The sequence below is a fragment of the Triticum urartu genome, chromosome 4A (assembly GCF_056163025.1).
Source record: "Triticum urartu cultivar PI428250 chromosome 4A, HENAU_Tu73, whole genome shotgun sequence".
Taxonomy (NCBI): Eukaryota; Viridiplantae; Streptophyta; class Magnoliopsida; order Poales; family Poaceae; genus Triticum; species Triticum urartu.
Window position 1 is genome coordinate 552,215,356 of NC_141876.1, and position 23,119 is coordinate 552,238,474.

The following is a 23,119-nucleotide window of genomic DNA, read 5'->3' on the forward strand; positions in this document are numbered from 1 at the left end:
GAGTGGCATTTTGTCGAGCACCTTGACCGCGGCGGCGTCGACGACCTCCAGCCAGCGGAGGAGCGCGAGCGTCGACGAAGGCCTGGCAGAAGACCGCGCGGACATGAGCACGTCGAGCTCCTGGTGGAAGACGCGGTGGAGGTGCTCGCTGCTCCACTGCACCTTGACGGCGCCGTGGCGGGAGGAGGTGAGCAACGCGAGGTACACGGCGCTGAACCCGCCCGCGCGAGGCCGGAGCTTGCTCTTCCTGGAGCTGGTGACGGCGGGCGCCTTCCTGTCCGGGGCAAACACCGGCGTGGCCGGCTTCTTGTCGTCCTGCCCGTGTAGATGTCCGGGTCTGGTACTCCGGGGCATTGTACATGCTCTCCTCCGTCTAGTACTCCGGGATCATGTGGTAGTAGAGGATGTTCTCTGGCGACTCGGGCTCGCTGAGCCGGTCCGTGGTCAGCCGTGCCGCACCGCCCTGTCTGAGGCCGCGCCTGCTGCTGCTCGCGCCCACGCCTGGCCGCGCTGTGCCGCCCCTCCTCCGAGGCCACGCCCGCCGGCCTTCTCCAGCAGCTGCACGTGGCTGCGGAACGCCGCCTGCTCATCGCACCACGGCCCGCACTTGGAGACGAGCGTGAAGTAGTAGCAGAAGCCGCTCAAGCGCAGCCTCGCCAAGCCCGTGAGATCCCCGTTTGGCGGGCGCGGGAGGTCGGGTGCGGTGGCCCGACGAGGGCGCGCGGCCACAAAGGGCTGGCGGGGCGGCGCGGGAGGCCGTGCGACGCTGTGCAGAGGCACCGAGGCAGGTCGGGCGTCCAGGACGCGGGCGGAGCTGGCACGGGGAGAGAGAAGACGGGGGCTCTACGAGGAGAAAGCGACGGGGGAGAGAATATGGGGGGAGAGTGGCTGTAGGTGGGCCACAAGAGGCAAAAAAGGTGGCGCCGACGTCCCCAACTGCCACCCGAGGGCCTGGGTTTGGGGTGTGAGCGTCGGGGCTAACTTTTGTCAAATCCGGCGAAAAACGAGCCTTTGGGCCGTGAGTGGAACATTTTTTTACCGCCTGGCCTTAAAAAGTGCTCTTGGGGGCCTTCCTGGGGGGGCAGGTGGAGATGCTCTTAGCAGCCTGCCGGGGCGCGCTTGCTGCCGGACAAACCACCTTGCCGCTCTCAGCGCGGCCACTTGAACTGTTGAGCGGACTCCAAACAGGACAAGGACGTTGCTAATAGCGGGCAGGTCACCTCACCGTTCTCAGTGCGGCCACTTGAACTGTTGAGCGGACTCGAAACAAAACAAGGGTGTTGCCAATAGCGGAAGGGTCCCATTGCGTGCAGGTTTTCTGTACAAAGAGCAAGATCTTTCGAGGAGAATAACCTTATATTAAGAAGAAATGCTCAAGGTTGTGCATGACTTAGCTTTTTACGACCACGGGGACGGTCGTTGCGGCTGCAGACGGCACCAGAGCGCGGCTGATTGACGTCGCCTTCTCCTCTCGAGCCATCGCGGCGAAGGAGTCAATAAGTTGACTCCAAAACCGGATTTTCACATCTTGCGCCCCCTACCTGGCGCGCCAAAGATGTCGGGGTTCAGGAACGACACCTATGGGATCACGGGGAATCCCTTCTACGGTTGCTGGGGCGCAGGGCTGTAAAAAGAGCGGGTTTAGGAGATCAACGCGGGGGAATTTATCCAGGTTCGGGCCACAAATCATGCGTAATACCCTACTCCTGATGGTTTCTGTTTATCTGGTGTTCTTGGACTGGCTACAAAGCGTGCAGGGTCCAAAAAGTCTGAATCCTCTCACAGTACGCCGCGGGCCTCCTTTTATAGTCAAAGGGCCTGCCACGGTGGCACACGGGAGGTGGAAAGTTGTACAGTGGTCGAGTTTATCGCCTGACATCACGGGACAAAACGCATTAAATGCGCTACTTAGGTGTCCTCTTGCTTTATCGGGGACAGTAATGAAGCCCGCCCCGTCCGTCGCCGCTTCGCTTTGCTCCAACACGCGTCCGGGCCAACGAGGCATGCAACGCCATGTAGGCGAGCAGGCTGCTGAGCTGGCGTGCTGGCAGGGTCTTCACGAAGATCAGCATGCCACCATGTAGGTGCTTGACTAGTTGGCCTAGGAGCCACGTACTGCCACATGGGTACCTGTTTAGTTGGTGGGTCGGCCGCTGAGCTGGGGTGGTGACGGGCGGCAAGGCCTTGTCGCGGTCTTGCTGATCTTCCCGGCGAGGGTCTTGTCGGGGCCTTGTGGGCGCTCTCGGCAAGAGTCTTGCCGGGGCCTCGTGGGTATCTTTAGCAGGAGCCTTGCCGGGGCCTCGTGGGCATCCTCGGCAGGAGCCTTTCCGGGGTATTGTGGGCATCCTCGGCAAGGAGCCTTGCTGTCGTCTTGTTTTCTTGGTTCCTAAATAGGCCTCACAGGCCCTTTGTCTTCACAAAGGTCTGCATGCTACCATGGAGGCGCCTCCCGAGCCTTGGTTCCGATGTGGTTGATGACGTCGGGACTCTTAGACTCAAGGGTGGCGGCCTTATTGGTGTTGGGAAAGTCGCCCCGGCAAGGCTCTTGCCGGGGTCGTGAAGGCCACCCCGGCAAGGGCCTTGCCGGGGGAGTTTCACCTCGCCCCTCTGCTCCTCATGCCTCTGGCCTTGAGCATGGCTATGGTAGTCTTGTGTCTTTGCTTCCTCTTCTGTCCCACCAATCGTGGCCGCAGGCGTGTGGCTGCGACTGCCCGCGCACAAGTAAAGGGGTACAAAAAGGACCCCTACTTTTGTACACCGACACTCGCGGACAGTTACAATGCTGGACCAAGATATCATTCATATGTCCCCTGCTGCACACTTTGAACAGGACCAACATTGACGACGGAATAATGGTTTGGATTGTATCTACTCTCATTACCTTCAGATAGTGCAGGTACTTATGTGGATTGCTTAAAGTTTTCAAATTGTGTTATGCTACCACATACCTCTGCAACGTGTTGTGCCTAAGGAGATGGGTGCAAATGGAGAGTTGACCGTTGTTCTCCATCCTAGAGTGAACATCAGTTTAACTTCATACTCGGCTTCAAGACAAGGGGATGGAAGCATCATCCTTAATGGGTGGAACAAAGTAGTCGACGTGTACGACATGGATATTGGAGACAGGATGATCTTCATCCTACACCATGGACGTGCAGGGACCTTTCTCTTCCTCGGTTTCATTGCTGCTGAACCAGATGAGGAGTAGTTTTGACTCTCTATCATGTTGCCTTAGTGATCGTCCATCTCTGTATGCCATGTTTTATGTTACTGTTGGTACTGATGTGATGATGATGAACATGTATGTTCTATGAAGAAATACTCAATGGATTTTGATACGAGCATCTCAACCCTAAACACTAAAATAATAATTCTAATATGTTGTAAACTCTTCCATGGTAGAATTTATAAGGTACTATGATCTGAACACCAACAAGCCAATTTTGGTATCCATTCTTCTAAACCCACCTAACATTGTTTGTGACATGAAACATTTTCTGTGACACTACAAATCGTCGAGGAAAATGGACATGCCTAGTGACGCCCAAAAGTGTCGCATAATTGCAGGCCATAACGTCGATGAAGTTGGCTAGGGTGCAGCCCCGCGAGGAAAACACCTCGTGATGATGGACCGTCATAGAAAATGATTTCAGGCGACGTTTCCTATTTCGTCGCCAGGGTTTTTGTCACTAAATAGACGAAATTTTGTAGTGTAATCAGTGACATAGGCTAGTCCCCCCCTTCCCGAGTAACATAAGTGTTTGTCTGAATTTTTAATTTCAGATTTGTTTTGGAATTTTAGAAAAAAATATAAACTTCAAATTTTCATAGAAATTCTTCTTTTTGTGAGAAAACTTCAACCGCATCTCTAATTGAAATAGGTTATCTACATGAGAAATGATGAAAAATGGACCATATTTGTTTGCCATGTTCATGCATGATTAAGCAACTGAACCTTGTTGTCTAGGGTAAAACAAATGACATTTTATTTAAATGCTTTGAAGTTGGAAATGGCTTGAATTATATTTCAATTAAATTGTTGCTAGCTGCATTGGGTCAAATCAACACCTTAACATGTCATGACTTACACATGTGATGTGCACTACAATGTATTTAAGTTGCCCCCTCTCTTTTTTGGTGTTTGCTTTTGTCGTGCTAGAAGTTGGTCCCGCCCTAGACCAATTTCATGTTTTCTCTTTAAGTGTATGCAGAGTGAAAATTGGGGGGGGGGGGCAGGAGGAGGGGTTCAACCATCCCGTGCTTGCATTCTTTTTCCAAAAGGCATTGTGTTTCTTGATCCATGCATACTTCTCCTACGGCAAGGCCCATCGCCTCCTCAACTCCACAAACGATATTATGTGCACTACCCGCCCCATGCCCTGCCACCAAATTATGGTTATAGGCCTCCATATTGCTGCCACCTCCACAATATCCGCCTTCCTAGCGCCATCACCAACAAAAACCCACATTCGACTCTATGGTCATAACCCATCCTATCTCATCTTCACACTTTTGGATGTTTGTGTTTTCCTAATCTCTACGCCTTCACACCTCACAAACTTTCCTCCAGCGTCCCACATGTTGTGTTTTCATCGGGTACCCACCATAGCACAAGTACATGCATGTGCCTCAACTTGCCCACACGCAAGGTTATAATTTCTCGCCATACTATAATTGATGAATCATGATTTCTCTTTGCAGAACTTAGCAACACACCACCGCCACACATAGCTTTGCCACATGCGATCCTCCCATCCTACCACCGCATATCCTTCCCAACCCATGTGTCGGGCCTACCTCAGATGGCACCTGCATGCAGTCAACCCCCTCAGAATTTCTCCGACTCAGGTTCGACTCGCTTTCTATGGTTGGCCCACACAATCACACACACCTCACTTGTCATGCAGGGGACAACTTCCACCACTCATCGTTCACCACATCGCACCGCGCCACCACATGCCCGACCCGACACGCCTACAGGGGCCACTTTTGTTCCCTCGGCAATCCTCTCCCACGACGGCATGTAGCACTCCCATCCCAACAACGTGTAGATAAATTCACCCCCACAATTTATACTGGATGCACACATGAGCAAAAACTGGATTTTTACAACACAAACAACTTTCTAACCTAAACATCGTCGTTTCTTCCCTTAGTCCCGTTCCTTCTTCCTATAATTAAGGCATCTCTTAAGAATCCTAACTACTAAAATGCTTTGCTCGAGGAATATAATGCATTGTTATGGAATGACACTTGGTCTTTGATTACTCATCCTATAAGTGTGAATGTCATGACAAGCAAATGGATCTACCACTACAAACTTCGGACCGAGACTTTAGCGCGGTACAAAACTCGGTGGGTGTTATGCAGTTTTTACCCAACAGTTCGGCATCGACTACAGGGAGACATTTAGCCCAGTGGTCAAATACGCAATGATCCTCATCATGCTCAACATTCCTTAGTCTCTTCTTGGCCTATCCATCAGTGAGAAGCGCCTTCTTGCATGGGCATTTGGCTGAGATCCTGTACAACAACCAACCATTCGGCTTATTTGACTCATTTCGTCCATCGCACCGTCTACTAATCACTTTATGGCCTACAACAAACCCCCGAGCATGGTTCCCTCGTTTCACCACCTACCATGTGTCCATGAGGTCCGTCACTTTGAAATCAGACTCCTCCCTCTTCATTTTATACTGAGATACATCTGTCGCCTACCTTCTTATCCACGTAGATTATATCATCCTCACGGCTAGCCACATTCTCCTTCTCCTCAACATCATTGGATCTCTCCAATGATCCTTTTCCATGTTCGGTTTAGGGAGGCTTCATCACTTCCTGGGAATCAACATACACCAAAATAGCAAAGGCCTATTTTCTTTTTTACCAAGAGCAATATGCTAGAAATCCTAGATCGTGGCGTCCACCTGAACGTCAATCCTATCGCCACACTGATTGACACCAAATCCAAAGTTTTTGCCTTGAACAACGCTCCTTTTTTCAGTCCCACCCATCACCATAGCATAGATGGTGCCCTATAGTACTTAACGCCCACCGTCCGGTTTTTTCCTATGTCGTACAACAATGTTGCTTATCCAAGCATGGCTGTGGAGAAAAACACCACCAGCCAATCAAACGAATCATCCGCTACCTGAGAGGCACGATGCACCTTGCCCTGCAAATTTAACGCTTCTTCGATGATGATCTCGTGACCTTTTCTGATGGCGATCGGGCAGGGTGCCCAGAGACACGCAAATCTGCGTCTGGTTTGTACATCTTCCTCGACAACAACGGAACATTGTTTCGCGGTCGAGCCAGCGTCACAACTCTGCGGTGTAATCCTTTGTCTGCACAACTCCCACCACATTTTGGCATCCCATACAATGAGCGACTACCGTCTTCTATGACAACGTAGCAGTGATGTGGCTCTCACACCACGGATATCTTCGCCAAGGGCTTGCCGACGACGACCTTTTGACTACTTCCGAGCCAGCCTCAAAGCCCGTGCGCGCGTCGATGAGACGGCGGCGGGCTGTCGGAACGGCCACCTCGACCTCTCTGGACGTCGTCATCCGAGTCAGGCGCTCTGGATCTCGTCGGAGGCCCGCCGGTCGAGCCCCTACCACGGTGGAACACGGCGCCGGCACATTGTATCTGCACATCATCTTCCACATGTCCCTTCCACCGTCAGGCCAACTCCACCGCGCGACCCTATCATGTCCGTCCCCATCCGTTTGGGGTAAAACGGACGAATAGCGCAGCCCAGCGCACGGCCTCAAACGGACAAATGTCCGGATTCCGTCCGTTTTCGACCCATCCCCGGCCCAAACTTGCGCTCGGTTTGGGATGAAACGGACGCGCGTGGACGGCTTGGACGCACACCCTTGTCCCCCCTGGCCCACCTGTCGGAGACACTAGCAGTCCCTCCGCTCCCAACCGCTTCCACCCTCTCTCTCTCGCCCCGCCCCGCCGCCGGCGCCGCCGCTATTCTCCGGCCGCCTCCTCACCGCGCAGCCTCCGGCCGTCCCTACCAAACCACTTCTCGACATGGGCGCCATCACGCCTGTGATGTGGCCGTAGTTTTGGCCGTCGATCGGAGGTTTGGCCGTCGACGTCTTTGCCGGCCGCAGAGGGGACAGGACCGCCGGCGACGCAGCACAGCGTCCTCGGCAGCTCCCGACGAGAGCTCCACAGCGGCCAGTAGCCGGCCGGCAACCACCCCTGCTGCGTCGAGGTGATCTTCGCCACCACGCCTGCAAGGTGTTCGGCATTTTGCCCGCAAAGGTATGGACAGTGGAGACGAGTTTTTCTTCCATCACTTTCTTTGTTCATCGGACGATTCGTCGTCGGATGATGAAGATATTGTGGTGGCTGCACTGGTCGTTCACGACCACATTCAACGGCAGCTTCCTCGGTACAGGGGGTCACTCCCTGGTCGTGCTCCCAACCTGAACCGCAACAGGGAGAGAGGGCACGCCCTGCTCTATGACGATTACTTTGCCAACACCCCGCTCTTCAAGCTGGATAAATTCCGTCGCCGTTTTCGAATGGCAAGGCATGTGTTCAATCGTATCCGAGAGGGAGTGGTTGCTCATGACCCATACTTCGAGTGCAAGACGGATACCCTTGGCAAGCTTGGATTCTCCTCTTACCAGAAATGCACTGCGGCCATCCGCATGCTTGCATATGGAATTGCAGGCGATCTGGTGGATGAGTATGTGTGTATGAGTGAGACAACATGTCTGATGTCAATGTACAAGTTTTGCCAGGCCGTGATCGAGGTGTTTGACCCAGAGTACTTGAGGCAGCCAACTGTCGCTGATATAGAGAGATTGTTGGCGACCAACGCAGCTAGAGGCTTTCCAGGCATGCTTGGCAGCATAGATTGTATGCACTGGGAGTGGAAGAACTGTCCATTTGCTTAGCAGGGCCAGTACAAAGGGCATGCCAAGGCGTGCACTGTCATATTAGAAGCGGTGGCATCACAGGATCTTTGGATATGGCATTCTTTCTTCGGCATGGCAGGTTCTCACAATGATATCAACGTGCTGCAGCGTTCTCCAGTCTTCGCGAGGCTTGCAGAAGGCCACTCCCCACCTGTCAACTTTGAGATCAACGGCCACCATTACAATAAGGGATACTATCTAGCAGATGGTATATATCCTCAGTGGTCAACTTTTGTGAAGACAATCTCGAAACCCCAAGGTGAGAAGAAAAAGAGATTTTCCCAAATGCAAGAGAGTGTTAGAAATGATGTGGAACGTGCTTTTGGTGTGCTTCAATCCCGGTGGGGTATCGTTCGAAACCCTGCACTGTCATGAGATGAAAGGAAGCTTTGAGAGATGATGATTGCTTGTGTGATCATGCACAACATGATCGTCGATGACGAGCGTGATGAGAGTATCTTCGACCAAGGATTTGACTATCAAGGTGAAAATATTGAGCCCCTGTACCAAGACCCGGCCACATTTGAACAGTTTGCTCAATTCCATCGTGAGATGCGTGATTGGCACTCTCATTTGAATCTTCAAAATGACTTGGTTGAGCACGCGTGGGATCACATTGGCAACCAATAGATATATTGGTCCATTTTATGTTTAGTCAAGACAATTTTGATTTGGTTGTAAAAATATTTTATTAAAGACAACTTTAATTGGGTTGTAAAACTATTTTAATTTTCAAACAAATATTTAGGTTGTAAACTAGTTTTGATGAAAATTTGAGCATTTTTGGCTCTGACGGACAGGATAGGGTAAAAGGATGCATTCGCGTGGTGAGCGCACGACCACCGCATACTAGGACACGCTCGGACACGACTCCAAATCGCTACTCAAACGGACAGAATCCGAACAAAACGGACGTCCGTTTGAGGTCGCACGGTGGAGTTGGCCTCAGTGCCCCAGACGACACATGACCGCGCCATGAGACGGGCCCGAGCCCACGACCCGCGGCCGGCTCCCCGCCGTCTGCTGCACTCGCGTCGCAGTCTCCAGTGGCCCCCGCCCCCCGCCGCCGCCCGCCGCCCCCGTGAACTTTACTCGCGTCGTGCTAAACCCGGCGGTTTCGTCGGGTAAACATCCCGGAAACCCGGCCCAAAGCCCCCAGCGGAGGTTACCCCCACAGCACCGCGTTTTCGCAGTCTCCCCCCTCGGAAACATCTGCCCGCTCGCTCGCTTACCGAGCAAGCTTTCCCCACCTTCCCCCGCCCCGTCCCCCTCCTCCTGGCGGTGGCGACGCGATCACGACACGGAGACTTTCTGCCACCCCTCCCCGCCGATCACCGTCGCTCCACGCGCCCCGCGGCCAGCCAGATAAAAACCTGGGGTGGGGAGACTCGGAGCCCCTGGCCGAGCAGGGGATTGCGAGTCGCGGAGATGAAGAACCTGTTCAAGAGCAAGATCAAGTGGCAGCACCGTTCCAACGACGCCTCCTCGTCGCAGCCGCAGTCATCGTCGACCTCGCCGGCGAGCTCCCCGTCGGGGACGGCGCCCGCGCCCGCGCTGTCCGCGGCGACGCCGACGGCCTCCGCCCCGTCCCCTTCCGCCCCGGTGGCGACGACGCCCACGGCGGGGGTTGGTGGGGGAGGGGGAGGCGCAGCGGGCGGGGACGACTACATGTACTCGGAGGAGGAGTTCCAGATGCAGCTCGCCATGGCGCTGTCGGCGTCCAACAGCGACTGCGCGGGGGACCGGGACAGGGACCAGATCAGGGACGCCAAGCTCATGAGCCTCGGCGGGGGCGACCGCTTCGCCGCCGGACGGGACGACGGCCACACCGCCGACTCGCTCTCCCGCCGCTACTGGGTGAGGCTCCACTCCGCACCGGCGAATTCCATTCGAGCTGAGCTAGAATGCTGAACCGCGCAGTTCTCTAATGAGATAGTAGCACCATTAGGTTGCGGTTGCTTAATTACGCCAGTTTTCAGAATTGATGCACTTAATGTGGAGCAAGATTCATGGTTCAAACAAATGTCGAGCCAGATTCCGGTGGTGCTATTTGCTTGCTAGTTAACCTCCACCATTTACCATTTTAATCCATGATACTACTAAGTTTATCTATCATTGTCTGAATTAGTAAAGTTTTTTAGTTGGAATATAAGTAAAGCTTTTCTGTTCATGTCACTATATTCACATTTAAACTAGGTCAATGGGGGTTGTTGGATAGTAGTGGGCAGTAGCTAGATCTGGATAATTCGCAAAACGGAAGAAGAAGAGTAGCTAGATCTGGTTTGCTGGCAAGCTTCACCTGGGTCCACAGTCAAAATCACATAAGAGGAGAGGTGCTACAAGCTACTGCAGAAGTAGAAAGTAATAAGAAGGCAATATGGATGATTCAGGCCAGAGGTGCTTGTGGTAGCAACAACAGGCTTGCTCGACCACATCAAAGCTATAGATATGCTATTTGTTACTGCTTCCTATTTATAGAGAGAAGACAGATATTGGTGTTCTTTCCTGACCGCAATTCAGCTTACATGCTCAACATTCAACAAAATGTGCTGTCCATTTGTAAAAAATATTCGCTGCTGGATCGCATCTAGCTGTTTTTCTACGTGCTGTTTTGATGTCATTCATATACTTAGTGTGCCAGATGCTATTCACTGCTGCTTTGTTGTTGTAGCTATTCTCCTTGGCTAGGCAAATATCCGCGTCTTTTCCTCTTTGATTTATTAATTAATCTCAAATTCTCTGTGAGTGTATTTACAATTGTGATCCATTCTGATTTCCAGGACTACAACTGCCTCGATTATCATGAGAAAGTTGTCGATGGTTTCTACGACATATTTGACCCCTCCATGGAGGCCTCTAGGCAGGGGAAGATGCCATCACTAGAAGACCTTCAAACAGGCATCGGGGACCTGGGCTTTGAAGTCATCGTAATCAACCGTGCAGTTGATACTGCCTTGCAGGAGATGGAGCAAGTGGCGCAATGCATATTGTTGGACTTCCCTGTTGCAAATATTACACTCCTAGTGCAAAGGATAGCTGATCTTGTTACAGATAATCTAGGTGGACCTGTGAAAGATGCAAATGCTATGCTTGCAAGGTGGTTGGAGACAAGTACTCAGCTGAGAACCTCACTACATACTAGCTTGCTGCCAATTGGCTGCATTAAATTAGGGTTGTCTCGTCACCGTGCCCTACTTTTCAAGGTCAGCTCCCTCCCTCCCTCTCTATGTGTGTATGTCGGGAAGTGCACGTGTAGTGCCCCTGTTGTTCCCTCAGAATTGTAGAACATCTCTCACTCGGCTGAAAACGGAGCGGAAGTGACAGAACTGAGTGCCGCCACATTTGTTTTCGTATTTCTTAGCAGAAGCGGAAACAAATACAGAAATACTGGAGATGATTACGGAAGCAGATATTGCCGGAAACGAATACAGAGCAAATACGATGCGGACACGATACAAAAGCGAAAGTTTGAAAGAACTCGAAAACCTCTTGGACCATACAAAAAAACACAACCAAACCGACAAACTTGTTAGGTTATGCGCCAAAGAAGAGGCAACAAGGTTTGACGGTGAGCAGGCGTGGAGGATGGGAGTGGAAACGTGTAGTCAGGGACGACGATTACAGGAGTAGTGGATGAAGTTTTTGGTGGATATGATTTGGTTGGGCCAAAAATGTATATGGGCTGGCCCATATAGACTAAAGATAAATGCATTTTTTCGCATGTGCGGATACCGAAATTCTGTTTATGCGGGAGTTATGCCGGAACACGCCGTTCCGTTTCCGTTTCAGCTGCTGCTGTATAAATTTTCGTTTCCATTTCTGTGCTCTGTTTCCATTTTATTACGGAATGGACGGGAAGTTTCCGCTCCATTTTCATCCCTCTGCCAGTCTTATTTATACCAGGCGGACCTTTGAAAAGTGCAGTTTTATCAATCTTTAACCAGTTCCTGGTCCATGGCTTGGATAAATATGTTAAGCCCATACCGATAGCCACCCTGATCAGAATGGTAAAACCTAATGCCAATGGACTCACTCACCCACGAAGTTAACCTTGAACCTATGTGTACATTTATTTCACTGTTTGTTGACCGAAGTTAAGTTTAAACACTATCCTTGCTCCATTTCCATCTATTTATCATTGTCAAACCTGGAACTGGGCAACCAATAAATTATATAGACCCCAGGCGGCATCTGCAGCCGGCATTACACAGCTTGACACCAGCACCGGCTTCACATGGATAGAGGTGCCTGGGCCTAACATGTGGCTGTGGCGGAATAGAGGGTATGAAAAGAAACATCTAAGAGATAGTATGATGGTTCCACCGGGCTTTGGTTTGGACAACTTCCATACTTGAACTCTTTTGGTTATTACGATGTGTGCACTCGTAGATAATATCAGTATAAATTTGTTCTCTGTCTAATTTAGGATGTCTTGCTTTAAAAATTAAAATTAGTCAGCATTTTTGCCTGGTATAGAAGGGAGGATCAATCTTCACCTAAAATACTTCCTTCGTTGTTTGACATGTTTAGTTATTTAATAATCACTACATGCCACGTGCTTACCTATGTTATATCTTGTGAAAGAAGTATCTTTGTAGCTTGTTACAAGATTGACTGATGTCACCATGTCTGTGGAAGCATACCAAATTATTGATGTAGTTGGCCATTTGAGTGGGTTATTATGTGTTTACATGTGTTTCTTCATGAGCCTATCAGACAGCAGGAGCAACATCTTGGTACTGTATTCATTACTAATTGATGAATTTCCCCTTTCTGTATAAAAATAAACTGACAGTGCTTAAGAGTCAAGAGCAAATGCAGAAAAACCCAAATATATTGAAGATAGCACTAGATCTGTTCACTTGCCTAACATACATAGCATTCTTATAGCTCATGTGGCTCTTTGTGCAGATTCTTGCTGATAGTGTTGGCATTCCATGCAAACTTGTCAAAGGGAGTAATTACACTGGTGATGAGGATGATGCTGTTAACATAATAAAGGTGGACAAAGAAAGGTATTGACAAGATTGGGCATTGTGATTTATTCACGTCATAGTAATTTCTCAGGGAAACACAATCCAAGTGCATTGTTCATCTGTTACAACTATTGCCGATATATTTTAATTCATTTGTTTTGTCAAATTTGCTAAATAGTTTTTGTGCTGCAACCTGCAGGGAGTTTTTGGTAGATCTGATGGCTGCTCCTGGTGCTCTTATTCCAGCAGATGTCTTAAGTTGGAAGGGCAGTTCGTCAAATTCCAACCATAAACTTGGCCAGAAACCTGGACTGAATCAAATGGCTGGGTCATCAAGTACCATTTATCCTACTCTGGGTGCCAATGCATTGCCACTTGAACATAAAGGTAGCCAAATACCTTTGTTAAACAGTGGTGATTGGATATCGGCCAGTCAATCTGGATACGAGAAAGAGGCGGCCATAACACATTCACAAACCTCTTCCAGTGGTACACCATCTGTTACCGCTGCAGATGTTTTTGATGGTTCTTGGACATTAGTTCCTCATGCACAATCGGACGAGCCGTCGACTTCTGCTGGTACATCATCACAGCATAAAGTTGTACCCCCAGGTGGAGAACATCCTGGGGCCAGGAATATAAAACTAAGCCCAGGTCACCAGGAAAATACAGAGTCTAATAACCTATTTGCTGAGCTTAATCCTTTTGGGCGTATTGAGCCAAAGAAAGCTTCAGTACCATTCAACGGGCCAGATAATAGAAACAACGAGTTACAAAGGCGTAGAGAAAATGTAGTCCCTAGCACTGGAAGGCCACAGCAAAGATTGGTTATGAAAAACTGGTCCCCGTACAATGATGTTTCCAACAACAAGCAGTACAACTATGTTCAGGACTCATTTGCACGTAGGAATGTTGGTGATAATGTTGTATCATCGCCGCAGGTGCCACGATCTGCTGCAAATAATATTAATCTTAATATTGGAGCACGCAATGATGGATCACATGCAGTGTCAGCTCACAATAATGACAGTTTTATGGCTGGTTCCTCTGCCATGAAGATGCCTTCTGTAGCTGAGATTGGGAAGGCTGCTGAAATGGCTATGCGTGGTGATTTGAGCAAAGGTCCTACAGGTTCTAGACTGGAGGATCAACCACCATTTGGAAGACATAAATGGGGTGATTCTACTGAACGAAGGGTTCCGACTAATTCAGTTCAGAACCAAGCAAAAGAACGTGAACATAACTTCGACGGAAAGCAAGACCATAAGAAGTTGCCTCCTGATCCAAAGAAATCTCCACTTGACAGATTCATGGATGTGTCGATGCCATCAAGAAATTCAGAATCTGTTTCACCATCCTCTGCCAGGTCACACAGGCTTGATTGCGTGTTCGATGATGTTTCTGAATGTGAAATTCTCTGGGAAGATCTTGTGATTGGTGAACGGATTGGCTTAGGTATTTCTTTGCAACCAAGTTTTGATGTGTTCCTTACTGCCCTTTGCACTAACAAGTTGAACTGACACTCTTAGGTTTAGGGAGAAATATTTATATATTTATATTATACTGTCATACACTGTCAAATTATTAGTGTGGCTCAGTTATGTACTTCTAATCTTTGCGCTATTAAGAGCCAATTTGTTGCGAACTTGCATCTTTGTAGTTCTCCATGAGAAATAATTGAATGAATTGCTTCCTCCTTCCAATAGGTTCATATGGCGAGGTATACCGTGCTGATTGGAATGGAACAGTAAGCAGTTATTTCCCTTTGTTTGTATATCCTGAGATTGGTCCTTTTTACAGGATGTTTCATGCATGAAATGGTCGACATGATTAGAGACCAAATCATGGACCATCTTCACTTTTTCCTTCTTAAGTTGGTTCTGTCAGCGCACTGAACTTTCTGTTAATTTGCAGGAAGTAGCTGTGAAGAAATTCTTGGATCAAGATTTCTATGGCGATGCTTTGGATGAATTTCGAAGTGAAGTAGGTGAAATTATACGTTTTTTTCCAAGAGTACTCAGTGTATACTATATATTCTGGTTTAGTTCATTCTTGATGCACTTCTTTTTGTAATTGCATATATTCTCTTTGCAAGGTGCGGATTATGCGTCGACTGCGTCATCCAAATATCGTTCTCTTTATGGGTGCTGTTACACGCCCTCCAAACTTATCTATTGTATCTGAGTATCTTCCAAGGTATACCAGTTTTGTATCTATCTTATTTTATGCATATCTTGGTATAATCTCATGCTTTTCCTGAATCAAGTTACAACTTAGAAGCAGGGGTGGAGCTAGCTCCTGACCCGGGCAGCTGCCTGGGCTGCTCTGGCTAGTCTCTCTTAAATATTGTTGTTATCTAGGGGATTAGTAGTGATGTTATTGGGGCCAATGGTTGCCAGCGTTCCAGTGAGTAGACCTTGCCCGGGTAGGCTTGCTACGCCACTGCTTAGAAGTATCTGGGTACAGATATCATTGAAGAAATTCCTACATGAGAAGTTCCTTTGAACACCTAGCTTTGAATTGGCACCTAATACTGAAGGTGCTACATGCTACTCCCTCCGCCTGGAAATACTTGTCATCAAAATGGATAAAAGGGGATGTATCTAGACGTATTTTAGTTCTAGATACATCTTTTTTTGTCCATTTTGATGACAAGTATTTTCGGACGGAGGGAGTACTTTGTTGAGAAAATACTTCTGTTAGTTGGATTCATAAAATCTGATGAACAGAAGTATTTTGGTTTACTGGAGGTGGCATATGGCTCTAGCATAATGTCATGTAACTTGTGTTCCAGTCTTAAGCAAGTCTAGAATGGATTTATTGGTTCAACTTTGATGGTCCATCCTTGATTTCATTGTTATTTTATTGCTTAGGGGAAGTTTATATAAGATCCTTCACCGTCCTGGCTGCCAAATTGACGAGAAGCGGAGGATTAAGATGGCCATTGATGTGGTATGGAAAAATCTTCCATAATTTTTTGCCATTTTGTTTGTTTGCCCCTGCTTATGTAGATGACTGTTTTCTCATTAGGCCAAGGGCATGAATTGCCTGCACACTAGTGTACCAACAATTGTTCACCGGGATCTTAAATCACCTAACTTGCTGGTCGACAATAATTGGAATGTCAAGGTGTGTTCTCTTTTTGCATTTTAACAATTAGAACTTGATGGCTCGTAGTCATATTAATGTTGGGTTTGGTCTGTTGGTTCACCAATGATATGAGGCAGGTTTGTGATTTTGGACTTTCACGCTTGAAGCACAGCACATTTTTATCATCCAAATCAACTGCTGGAACTGTAAGTAATTAGCACCTCTAATCTGTACTATTACGGGGCGATTTTCAGTTTCTTTAGTCACACTAAATACTTACTAGTTCTTGTTTTTAATCTAAAATTTTATTCCACCAGCCTGAGTGGATGGCACCTGAGGTCTTGCGGAATGAGCAATCAAATGAAAAGTGAGTGATTCTTGATGCATTTCATTCTAACTGTTTTCTTCATGTCCTTGCAAGTCTCGTTTACTTATTCATTCAGAATAGTCCATGTGAAAGAGAGATCTTCCCATTTGAATTGTTGTGTTTTCATTTTTTTCAAGCAAGGGGGGTAACCCTTGCTTTATATGTTAAGAGCATAAACAAAGTAGCATTACCCAAGCTTGAACCAGAAAATAACGATAGCTGTCAATTGGCTCCGGTGCCGTTTAGTGTTTACAGAGCAGTATCGTAGACACCACACCAACATTGACATGAAAATAATACTGGATAACAGATCTAACACTGTATTTTGGTACCAGGTGGCAAACCTGGTAAGCTATAAAAACACACACTGTATGTTGGTATATAACGACTATGTGCGTGTGTGACTATCCTTCAAAGGCATGTTCTCAGTTTTGACTCCTAGAGTTGTGATGGGATACAATATTGCTCCTATACTTTAGAAGGACCATTAGTCCTTCAGCTTGTTTCGTTCATCTTCTTTTCCTTTTCTTTTTTCCTCAAGTGGTGTCGCATCTTAGTTAATCTTACTCAACCATTACTGGGAATGCAGGTGTGATGTCTACAGCTTTGGTGTCATCTTGTGGGAGCTGGCAACACTAAGAATGCCGTGGGGTGGGATGAACCCGATGCAAGTCGTGGGAGCAGTTGGCTTCCAGGACCGAAGGCTTGATATCCCCAAGGAAATCGATCCTCTAGTCGCTAGGATCATATGGGAGTGCTGGCAGAAGTAAGTCTGAGTTTCCAGAGCACTCTTTTCTCATATCTTCCTGTTTAGGTCTTAATTGACAACTCAGAAATATGTCGCTGATTCTACTGTTATCTGGTTTATGGATCTCCAGGGATCCGAATCTGCGCCCTTCATTTGCGCAGTTAACAACTGCTCTGAAGACGGTCCAAAGGCTTGTCAGCCCCTCTCCTGCGGAGACGCAGAGCACCCCTGTGCCCCAAGAGATCTGGGTGAACTCCTCTACCCCATGACAGAGGAGAGTTATCGAGGAATTCGTTCATTGCTGCGGCCTGCAAATGTGAGCGCGTTGTATATTAGTTTGAGCGCCCCAGCCCAGATGTGGTAGGCATGTCCTGCCGCCGCGGCAACCATAGAGTATTTACTTACTTACAGAGTGGCCCATGAGGCAACAGTCGGCAGAAGAGAAGAGACCCGCGTTTCGTCTTTCCCGTTGCGTGTGACAACCGGGTGCGAGCCCTCCTCCAGGAAGCTAGTGAATCAGTTAAATTAGTATGTACTCCCTCAGTTACGAAACATATGACGTTTAAGCAATTCAATTTGAACTGCTTAAACGTCATATATTTCATAACGGAGCGAGTAGTATATCTGGCTGTGCTTACTAGTGGATCAGCTAAATTAGTCACACTGTGCTTGTAAAAGATATAGTACACCTGTTCTGTTCATGTTGCTGTCTCGGGCTGTCGCCCACCGGCACTGACTGTTATACATCCGTTAACTTGTGCAGTCCTGAATAACAGGAGACACCACCATGCATGTTGGACGAAGCCGATCGACGTCACCGCCTTGAGCAAAACCCTCTTGGCAGATTACTTGCAGGTTTGTGCGATCGGTCAGCTGGGGACCAGCGTTCGGTTTACTACATCATGCTTTAACATGCTGTGCTCCAAGAACTGGTGCCTATTTTCATCTTTGGACGGCGGATATAACCATAACCCGTGCGTTGACAGATTTGAGATCCTCACATATGTGCAAATGCAGCCCTATAACCCGGAAAGATGCTGACCGTCCCCGCTCGCCGCTGTTACTCCTGCTAGCCGTGCGCCGGTGTTGTGCTACATGCACGGTCGCACCACAAGAGGTCGGCACTCGTCGGCCGCTGACCTCTACCCCTACCCACGACACCATTGCCGCATTTTTTTTTTTTGAAAAGCCATTGGCGCAAACTCGATCAACGGAGTTTACCTTCTCAGTCTTGCGTTGCCGCCATCCGAAGATGAAAATAGGCAAGTTCCGCTGTCGGGCCATGCTACGGGAATCAGCAATCCATCTATGTTGGGCCTTATTCAACTACGGCCCAAGTAAACCGACCAGAGCCTCTCGAAACAACGAACGGAACAGAGAGCTGCGCTGCGCTCTCTCGTTTAGTCCCACCTCGCCCAGCCAAGGCGGAGGGGAGTCGAAGACGCGCTATATAAGCAGACCCACGGCAGAAGGGAGAGGCATACCTTTCTCGGCCTTTTGGCTAAGATCAAGTGTAGTATCTGTTCTTATCAGTTTAATATCTGATATGTGGGCCATGTGTCCACAACGATATTAAATTTATTTTTTATGGGGGAGGGCCCACCACAGTAGCTTGCTACTGGGGCCCTTGTGTGTCGCCCAGCCGTTGCACTGCTGGCTGGGCCTGGCGCACCCCAACCAAAGCGAAATGAAAATTTGTTCTTTTGTGCCTGACGGCTTTCTTCAGAATTGAGGACGGCTGAAAGCCTGACATTTTTTAATCATATGATTCAAATCACCTCTTTTAAAATCACACACTGTCAGAATAAACAGGGCCAATTTTTTTGGTGTCTTAGGAAACCTAGTATCTACTCCTCTTACTCGATTGTTTGTGTGTGCGCCCCAAATCTGTCGACGCACAGGATTCGTTGATTCATTCCTATATCCTCTCGTCTGCTTCTAATCTTCAGAAACCAATGTCGGGGCTTGACATACATGGACATTATCAAAGCTCATCTCGATTACTACATATAAATCGTATGCTTGTTCTAGTACACACCATTAATGTACCCTTAATGTTTTCAATCTTCTGAAACTAATGCAGGGGTTTGGATAACAGACTACAAATATCGTGAGATATAAATAGAAATAGATAACTGAATTTGTGAATAAAAAGTGGAATAGGTATGATACTCTCGCACCATTAAAATGCATACTCATTTTCCAAAAATATCTCTCCACCGCGCAACCTTTTTAGGCCTATAAATACTTCCTCGAAGGAAGAACAGACGCCCTTGCTGCCGCGAGGAGTCTCCACCGCCGCCGCCCTCCGGCAGCAGCCTTGGTCGTCAGTGGTGAGGGGCTCGCCGGATCCACGCGTGTGGATCTTTTTTACTCTCGTAGTTTAGATTTTTAGGCTGTTCATCGTCGGCTTCGGCGGCGGCGATGGTGGTGCTGAATAAAATTTCTTCAGATCCTACTCCAGCGAGGCGATCGGTCTTATAGTTGGGGATGAATTTGAAAATCAATCTGGTCAAGCAAGGATGGTGTGGCGGCGGCGACATCCTCATGGTGGACCTGTGTCCTCGGGCTCTGCCGTTGCGACGGCGTTTGCTCCAACGCCGGCGCGGAGCTTGGGAGGTAGTCTAGGAGTGGATGCAGATTGTGGTCTGCATCGGCGGCATCTAGAAGATGGTGGAACGTGTGCTGGGTTCGTGGTTCGTGGATGGCAGGTGTGGTTTTCTCCTCCGGCGTCTTAGTCGTGTGGGGGTGTGTCTGGGGTGTCCGGGGTGTTGTCCCGGTCTGATTCGTTCAACGGTAATGGTTTCGCTTTTGGTGAGCCACCTTGGAGGTCCGCAAAGCTGTATATCAGCGATGGAGCCGCTTCGAGCTCGGGTGTGAAGGTGATCCATCATTTTTTCCTTTGGTGGCTGCTATGGTGGTTCCAAAGGCAGGTGACAGGCGTTGGTCTCAAGTTCAGAGGTTTCTTCGGTCTAGATTGTACTTTTACTTCTTGGCTGTTGTTCCTTTATGCAAAGGCTAGCATTTTGCTGTCTTTTCAGTTTTGCCAGGTCGCTTTGTACGTGGCTTGTAAATTAATCCTTATGATATAAAAGAGACACGTATTACCATGTAAAAAAACACTTCCTCGATAAAGAAATATAAGAACATTTAGAGGAAGTACATGTCAAGATTGATTTCATGACATAAACTGAGTGTTGCTCAGATGGTTAGGTTTGTTGGTGGAATCAACCCACCAGGATTCAAGTGTTAGACTTGCACTAGTGCTCACATTTTTGTTGAATTTATTTTAGTCTTTTGGAGGATGTTTGTTCAGTGGGAGGAGACGTTAATTACTCCTTCTATTTCTAAATATAAGTCTTTCTAGAGATTTCACTATGAACTACATACAGATGCATATAGACGTAATTTAAAGTGTAGATTCACTTATTTTGCTTCGTATGTTGTCTCTTATTGGAATTAAAAAAAGGAACGAAGGGAGTAGTTTTCTACTATTGACGTCACAGAAATGTGCAATCTTCGACAACTAATGCCAGTACTGGATATAAGATGAACACTACTACTTTCAAGCATTTATTTGCCCAAATACATATCGTCAAAAGGTGTTTTAAATCTCAACAAACAAATGCGAGAGCTAGATAATGAACTTAAATGTATCGTGAGGGAAACAGATAGAAATAGATAAATAATTAGTCTGAGAAGAACATATAAGTGTGGGACACCCTATCTTCACATACATGCATATCTAATCTCCATTGTACTATGTTGCAAATAAAAAATTATCCATCACGCAATCTTTTTAGTCATATAAATACATGTCCACATAAACCAAGACCCATTCAAAGTGTTTGCCATGGCTTGTAAGACCACAATCGTTGTTGCTATCACATGTATTTTTATGTTGGCACTCCTCGTGTCTTCTGGTAAGGAGATGAAATGCGTTGCAAACTTGTTCTATGAAGCTTCAAGATAATGATGCGTCCATACATTGCTTCTTGTTTTGACAATACCATGAGATAACTTGCGTATCTTACTCTGTTTATTTATATATGGATGTAGCTCAAGGGGACTGCAAGGGCCATGCTATTAAAGTAGAATGTAGTAACAATTATTCATGCATTAAGTGGTGCCATTACTTCGGAATCCCTCGTGGGCATTGTCATATTCATAGCGGTGGAGGCTATTGTGTGTGTGATGTTTGTGATTAGTTTTGTACTGCTAGTTTGTACTAGTGAGTTTCTCAAAATAAATAAATAAAGTGCATGTATCCAACATATTTTTAGCATATATGATGTCTCTAAAAAGAACCATTTGAAGGAAAGAAGAAAAAAACCAAAACAACAGAACTGTGCATGTAAAAAAGTTGTCGCGAGTTTTCTCAGTTTGGCTGTTGTATATCCCTAAAAACTCCACCCACAACCTTTTTAGGCCTATACAGTTTCCTCCAATCAGCACCATAGAAATTTGCTTCCAATCTCAACATCTAAAGCCGGTCTTAGATGCAAATGAATGGTATGAGCTAAATTTCATGTGATTATTAATAAATCATTTGTTTGCCATTATACTCATCATAAGAAATTAATCTCAACAATTAATGATGGAGCTGGATACTGAACTAAAATCTTTTGTGTTGGAAACAAACAAAAGTACATAAATAATTAGTATGAGAAGGAAAGTAGGCATGAAACCTCCAGTATTGACCAAAATGCATACTCGATCTCCACCATACTTCACTAAGAAAAAAAATCTAGTACTATAAATACATGTGCAGATAAACAGACACCCAACTAAAGTGTTTGACATGGCTCACAAGACCACTGTCATTATCTCCATCACATCTTTGTGTTTGGCACACTTAATGTCTTGTGGTAAGGAGAAGAGAGTGTTGCTAACTTGATTTTATGAAGCTTTAGGATAAACATCCCATCTTACTATATTTATGTAGGTATAGTTCGAGGGAGGTGTAAGGAATACCCACTAAAATGGCATGCAGTGACTCTGCTAATTGCTTTCGAAGCCTGAATATACTCCCACATGAACAACAAATTTGAAAATGATAGCAATTTTAAAAAACATAATGTTTTGATATGAAAGATGCTCAAGTGATCTAGGTGCATGCAAAAATTCATGAAGAGACAATTTCAAAGCGCAGGTTTACTCTCAGAGAGGGGTGAATGGGCGATTTTTCAAAATTCGTCAAACTCTGATGAATTTGACGAAGATCAGTGTGGCGACCCGACCCGAATGGATCAAGTCTACTGTGCTCCGGTGTCATCCCTGGATCAGTAATGCTGACACCACACAGTACATCGAAGGATTTATAGCAGAGTGGCAATCACACACTTATTACATCGTTGTCTCAAAAGAGAACTTATTACAATAAAAATGGCTTAAGGCCATCTAATAACGATAACAGCGGAAGACTCGGAAGATAAATGGGTCCACCAACTCCAACGGCATCATTGAGTATAGGACCACGACCTAAAAGCACCTTACTCGTCGTCTGAAAAGTCTGCAACATGAAGGTTGCAGCCCGAAAACGGGTCAGCACATGGAATATGCTGGCAATGTAACACATAGAGAGTAATGGAATGAAACAGCTATACTATATGCATATATGGCTGGTGGAAAGCTCTATGGTTACAGTTTTGCGCAAAGCCAGTTTTTCCCTACTGCAAAGGAATAAATTTATTTAACTAACATGGTGGTTATTAAACATCGAGAATGGTTGACAGCATTCCGATCCCAATTAGGTGAACAATTAAAACCCAACAACATTAATTAGAAGTAACATGATGAGATTCACATGATATTCAAGTACTAGATACTCAAGTTGTCCATAACCGGGGACACGACTAATCATGATTAGTTTGTACACTCTGCAGAGGTTTGCGCACTTTTCCCCACAAGACTCGATCGCCTCCGTTTGGTTTCTCGCACTACAGGGTGTTTGAGAAACGGATGACCGAGACACAGTCTTTCAGAAGCGCTA

At 47.1% G+C, this 23,119-nt stretch overlaps 2 protein-coding genes, 1 long non-coding RNA gene and 1 other non-coding gene across 4 annotated transcripts; all 4 read left to right on the forward strand.

Moving 5' to 3' along the window:
- Positions 1-7,286: 7,286 nt before the first annotated feature.
- LOC147976566 (uncharacterized) lies at positions 7,287-7,925 on the forward strand. The gene has a single exon (XM_087520903.1). It carries the CDS (start codon positions 7,287-7,289, stop codon positions 7,923-7,925), a length of 639 nt encoding a protein of 212 aa, XP_087377029.1.
- Positions 7,926-9,105: 1,180 nt separating this feature from the next.
- LOC125552710 (serine/threonine-protein kinase EDR1) lies at positions 9,106-17,889 on the forward strand. The gene is made up of 13 exons (XM_048716383.2): positions 9,106-9,803; positions 10,727-11,149; positions 12,858-12,961; positions 13,122-14,377; positions 14,629-14,669; positions 14,837-14,905; positions 15,018-15,118; positions 15,796-15,874; positions 15,953-16,051; positions 16,150-16,218; positions 16,330-16,379; positions 16,969-17,145; positions 17,258-17,889. Exons 1-13 carry the CDS (start codon positions 9,375-9,377, stop codon positions 17,394-17,396), a joined length of 3,036 nt encoding a protein of 1,011 aa, XP_048572340.2. The 5' UTR covers positions 9,106-9,374; the 3' UTR covers positions 17,397-17,889.
- Positions 17,890-18,607: 718 nt separating this feature from the next.
- LOC125555203 (U2 spliceosomal RNA) lies at positions 18,608-18,804 on the forward strand. The gene has a single exon (XR_007304636.1). It is a non-coding gene; the product is annotated as a U2 spliceosomal RNA (small nuclear RNA).
- Positions 18,805-20,883: 2,079 nt separating this feature from the next.
- Positions 20,884-21,414, forward strand: LOC147976567 (uncharacterized). Its single transcript, XR_015602153.1, has 2 exons — positions 20,884-21,050; positions 21,187-21,414. It is a non-coding gene; the product is annotated as an uncharacterized LOC147976567 (long non-coding RNA).
- The last annotated feature ends 1,705 nt before the right edge of the window (positions 21,415-23,119 follow it).

What these genes read in the sequence shown, in the direction of transcription:
- LOC147976566 (XM_087520903.1), top strand. Translation starts at nt 7,287, where the DNA reads ATGGACAGTGGAGACGAGTTTTTCTTCCATCACTTTCTTTGTTCATCG.
- LOC125552710 (XM_048716383.2), top strand. Translation starts at nt 9,375, where the DNA reads ATGAAGAACCTGTTCAAGAGCAAGATCAAGTGGCAGCACCGTTCCAAC. An exon ending in ACCGTGCCCTACTTTTCAAG is followed by an intron (nt 11,150 to 12,857) that starts GTCAGCTCCCTC and finishes CTCTTTGTGCAG; the next exon opens with ATTCTTGCTGATAGTGTTGG. An exon ending in GTATCTGAGTATCTTCCAAG is followed by an intron (nt 15,119 to 15,795) that starts GTATACCAGTTT and finishes TTTATTGCTTAG; the next exon opens with GGGAAGTTTATATAAGATCC.